The 5305-nt window shown below is 36.0% G+C and overlaps 1 protein-coding gene across 2 annotated transcripts; it reads right to left on the minus strand.

Annotated features, from left to right (window-relative positions):
- Positions 1–420: 420 nt before the first annotated feature.
- Positions 421–4843, minus strand: LOC11431567 (ethylene response sensor 1). Of its 2 annotated transcripts, XM_024770194.2 has the most exons (7): positions 4686–4822; positions 4269–4283; positions 3171–4102; positions 1737–2105; positions 1378–1644; positions 1009–1136; positions 421–873 (listed from the first exon to the last, which is right to left on the minus strand). In XM_024770194.2, exons 3-7 carry the CDS (start codon positions 4077–4079, stop codon positions 639–641), a joined length of 1908 nt encoding a protein of 635 aa, XP_024625962.1. In that variant the 5' UTR covers positions 4080–4102; positions 4269–4283; positions 4686–4822; the 3' UTR covers positions 421–638. The 2 variants fall into 2 exon arrangements, with proteins under 2 accessions (XP_024625962.1, XP_003625933.2); XM_003625885.4 differs by lacking the exon at positions 4269–4283 and having other exon boundaries at positions 4686–4843.
- Between the last annotated feature and the right edge of the window lie 462 nt (positions 4844–5305).

Genomic DNA, 5305 nt, shown 5'->3' on the forward strand with positions numbered 1-5305 from the left:
ATTACTATGCATATTAGGAAGTAGTACAACTTCTTTCACCAAAGAGATTAAATGCGAGTGAATGGCAGAAAACCAAAACCAAAACACTGATAGACAAAGGGTAATAGACTCGGGCTGATATGCATCATTTCCTTAAAACCAGCGTTTTAAAAATGGGACTGAAATCAAACCGGCAAGATATTCAGGTCATTTTTCAATTGTTTCAACTATGGTTAAATTGGATGACAAGCAGATATTAAAAAAATAAAAAATAAAACCAGTTGAACCAATTGTGGTTCAACCAGTTTAACTCGGTTCAATAAAACTACAATATAATCAGGGTTAAACCAACTGATGAACTAACCGGTTCCCAAATCAATGGTTGAACTAACGGGTTCAATCCAATTTTAAAAACATTGCCTAAAATACTGCTCCAAGTTATATTAAGCAATGGATTATTTCTGAATTTGTTTCATTGTATAACTAGTTAATACGATAGGGGTTCAGATAAGATCTGTTTGTTAGAAATATGTCTGACACATTAATCCTAATCTATAGCTGCAAACAGCAAATCATACAAGTTTGCATATTGCAAAATGAGAGTTTAGTATAGCCAGTCGACATTGATATAAAGATAAGCAATTTTGGTGTTTTGGATATCAGAAACTTCTTTGATTGCGTCTATTAGAAAAACCTATGTCGTCATCATTGACTAAGTGCTTAAATCTAGCAAGGCCTCCACTTCCACTATATGCTTGGCCTCTGCTTGCAGCTTGATGATCGGATGGATCTGCATTGCCACAAATCCCAAGTTTGACTACAAATGTAGCTGTGCTTCCTTTATCGTGACCCTCGCTCTCCATCCATATGTGCCCACCCATGAGATTTACAAATCTGAATCAATTTTGAGAGTCAGTAATTCAATAAACAAAAACTACTCTATTTAAGCAGCAGGGTTAATATGCATTTCACATAGGGGAAATAATGGTGACATGCTAGGCATCAACATCAAAATTATGTTTTCCCTACCTTTTACAAATGGCTAGTCCAAGACCTGAACCACTGCTAGATCGAACAGGTCCACTCTGAGACTGAGTAAACTTGGTAAAGAGATGTGGAATATCTTGTGGTAGAATGCCACATCCAGAATCCTTAACCTGCACAAAGAAGGATGTTTGGGGTCAGTCATGAGATGGAAATCAATACCTAGATTAATTTCTAACAGTTGCTACAACGATAAGTCGATAACATAATGAAAAGGTAGAGATATCTTTGGGTTCTTTCCTAGAAATGTAGGTATGGATGATCTAGATGACTTAATTATTTAGATAACCCAAGAATTCAATCACATTAACATATGGATAGAAAGTTCAGATATTGAGATGCCAAAGTCATAACCTGGACTCGTATATAGAAATGACCATCACTTGATGCTGGATAAAACTCAGGAGGTCGCCAATCCTGTAAGGATTCTGGTTTTGCAACAGAAGCTCTTATAGAAACATATCCCTCCTTAGTATATTTGACAGCATTGCCCACAACATTCAAAAGTGTTTGCATAAGCCGCTTTTCATCACCGATGGCATGAGTAGGTAGATCAGGGGCAAGAATTAAAGTAATGGGTAGTTTTTTCACAGATGCTATAGGCTTTATCAGTTCAATGACCTGCATTAACAATAGAAAAGCAATACATAAATGCTGTTCATGGTAGATGTTAACGAATAATGTTACAGATATCTCAGCTTTCTTGAAATTACCTCTCCCAAAACTCCATGAAGGTTGATTTTTGCCATTTCTAATTCAAGGCTACCATCTTCCAGTCGGGACAGATCAAGAACATCATTGATAAGTGCTGCCAAAACATTACTACTCTTCAATACAGTCTCTATCATAACCCTCTGCTCTGGAGTCAGTTCAGTCTCCAAAAGAAGTGATGACAATGCTATAATTGCATGCATCGGTGTTCTCATTTCATGATTCATGACTGCAAGGAAATCATTGCGAGCATGAATTGCCATTTCAGCCTCTCGCCGAGCTAAATCTAAGGCAACGTTTTGTTCCATGAGTTGATCCCGGGCTCGCATGGACTCCTCCAAAATAGCAGCATGTGAAAGGGCAACTGCTACCTGTTTGGAAACTAAATGGATTCATCATACGGAGGAATAGAATCTCAAGTAAATTTTTTGAAATGAATAATAACACAATCATGTCCCCACATCTGAGGTGCATGTGAGGAAACAAATGCCATGTCAGCACTAGAAAATGTAGGCGACATTTTGAAACAGCAACTGTGGCGCGATATCTAATGTTACAAAAGCAAATTTCAAACACAGTTAATATGGTAATTTAATCTAGAAAGAAAATGATATTCCTAAAAGCCATACAATTGAATGAAAAGTTTCAGGTATTTAATTTGGTCTTTTCGGATTAGGAGGCATGTGCAGGTAAAGGGAATAAAACACTTAAAAGTCAGGTCCCACACGCATTTGTTGTAGATTTATCCTAGACAGATCTGCATCAGATTATTTCAATATTTGATGTTAAGAGAAGTAAATAGACATTGTCACGTGTTTGTTTACCCCATTTTTCCAATCTCGTTCTTAAATTTAGTACAGTACCCGAGCCTATCTCAATCTTGATATTGAGCCACCATATATCTTCAATGGCCAAAATCAAAATTAGACTGGCTCGGATACAACATTAAGTGAAAAGAAAACGACATAAGATGGAATCCATGTGTAAACTATATCGCAGAGGTTGAATTATGCAGACAAAAAGTATTAAATACAAATATCACAGGTTTCATAATTACATGACCTGCCCTCCCTTTTTTAGCCACTTATTGGGATTCAGCGGCCTCAGCGCATACTCCACATGCATTCCTAATATGGTTCTTTACTTAAGTTACTAGGTGTCATATTCTGTCTTCTACCTTGATGGTTGAGAAATAACTATAAAGCCCAAATGGCCAATGATTGATAGCCATTTCCTAATTTTCAACTATTCTATGCTCCAAACTCCAAAACAAGTTCACAGCGATAGTCAGACTCAGAACAGAACTTACAGGCACAATGACAATGAATATGAGTGTTTAAGCAATCAAAAGAAAAGGAATAGAAAACAACGGAAATACGGAATAGAAAATATTCAGGAAAAAAAAGAACCAATAAAATAAAAGAAATCAAACAAACCTGATCTGCAACAACATCGACAAGCTCCAACTCATGGTCTCGCCACTTTCTAGCACTATCAGTAGGGAGAATAAGAACCATAATTGCATAACTTTTTGCCGAAAGCTCAGGCCAATCATTAATTTGGAAATTTGACAAATGTAGAAGCGGCACCCGAACCGCAACAACTTCAGGTGGCACATATCTTCCGACAAGAGGTCTTATCCTAGCAAGTGGACAAGTGTGTGGTATACGCATAGCTCTCGGGTTACTGAAGACTTCATTGACAATAGGAAGGTTTGTTGGCACAGTAGAACCAACTTGTACATGATAAGTTAAAGTATGAGAAAGTTGTAGATTCAAACCACTTCTTGATGGCATCCATAATGCACATTCCTCCAATCCTAAAGTCCTACCCAGCTCCACAAGAGTAGTCTTTAGAATAGTATGCCTATCAAGCGTGCTCCGTATTTCATGAGTCAACATTCTCACATGTCTTCCAGTTTCTTCCTGGGTAAGAATAAGTCCCATCTCCCTATCAAGCTCTTCTGCCTTGTTCTTAAGGAACAACTCACGGGTTTTAACACTCAACAGATCAGGAATAATATGAACAAGCATAAGTGCAGTGGCGCATGACACAATAGCACACGACACTTTAGCAATCGTCATTACAACAGCAACAGCTTTCGTATGAGCTGAGAATGTCCACAAATTTATAAAATGAGTTGCACCACATAGAACAATAAAAGCCCCAAACTGCATAAGAACCCATCTATATGGAAAGAAAGCAGATTTCTGAACAAAATAAATGAGTTCCACCGGAATCGAGAAATACGCTAGCGCGATAAGAACGTCGGAGATGTATTGATACTTGACAAGAAGTTCATCTGGGGGATAAGGCGTGTCAATACACTCGCAAGACTCCATCATCTAACACCCCCACATGAAAGGATCTGTAAAAGCAACATAGCATAGGTTGTCATCACGGGTTCAAAAACAAAAAGTAAAAGAAAGAAAAGAAAAAAACAAATTGCAATGTATTGAAGATCAAAGTGTATTCCAAGTTTAAAATCAACAAGAACAAGAGAACAACAACATAAAAATCAATAATTTACTTACATAAATAAACCCAATCTGAGTTATTGAGTTTGATGCAATCCAAAAAAGAAAAAACAGTAGGTGAGATTTTTAGAGAGTAAAGTGAATAATAATAGTTTGAAAAATCACAAATCCAACAACACGAATCTAAATATGTTACTTATGAGATCCAACAATTACTGGAATTTTATGATGAAATTATAAAAAAAATAGTATAGGAGAAATGAAATAACAAAGTATATTAAATAATAGTATTGGATAATGGAAGAAGCAAATCTAAAGAAGCAAGTATAATGAATAAAATAATGCTTGGAAATGAAGCTAATTGTATGAGTATCATATTAAAAAAAATAAAAAAAAATAAATAAATAAACTAAATGAGAATTATTAAATGGATCATATAATGATTAAAAAATTATAGATAGAGAGAGTGAATACCGGAAGAAGGGAGGTAGATCAGGCGGCGGAGTGATCGGAGGCGCCAAATAGGTTAGGCGGAAACTTCATTCATATTCATATGAATGAAATGAAGAAGAAGTAAAAGAAAAAGGGAAGAAGAGAGTGTTATGTTTGTGTTGTGAGTGGGAAAAATAGAAGACTTCAAGTATAAAGGTCTCTGTATTTCACGGACAGACAAAGATGGCAACTCTTATTACTCCCCACTCGCGCGCGTCTCTTCACTCTCCTATCCTTTTTACTTTACACACACGTGCGACGACGTCCTATACCTGTATCATTTTCTTATCACCTCTTTATGGGTTTTTTCTAGATTACATTTGAAGAATACATTTGAAGAATGGTGGATAATTTACCCACCAATCAATAAAAATAAGCAATTTATTAGTGGTGTCAAGATAGTTCATAGATACCACTTAAAAATATGCTTATGTGACTAATGTGTATTGGTTGGGGTAAATTATCCACCATTCTCCCTCTTTATCATAAAAGGAAATGTATCTTTTTTTGGTTTTAGTTTTTTTTTTCCAGAGGTTCAAAAAGATTTTTTTTTCTAGCCTTACAAATATTAACCAGGTGATTTGATAGGAGCAATGATATTT

Source organism: Medicago truncatula, chromosome 7 (genome assembly GCF_003473485.1).
Source record: "Medicago truncatula cultivar Jemalong A17 chromosome 7, MtrunA17r5.0-ANR, whole genome shotgun sequence".
NCBI classification, from domain to species: domain Eukaryota; kingdom Viridiplantae; phylum Streptophyta; class Magnoliopsida; order Fabales; family Fabaceae; genus Medicago; species Medicago truncatula.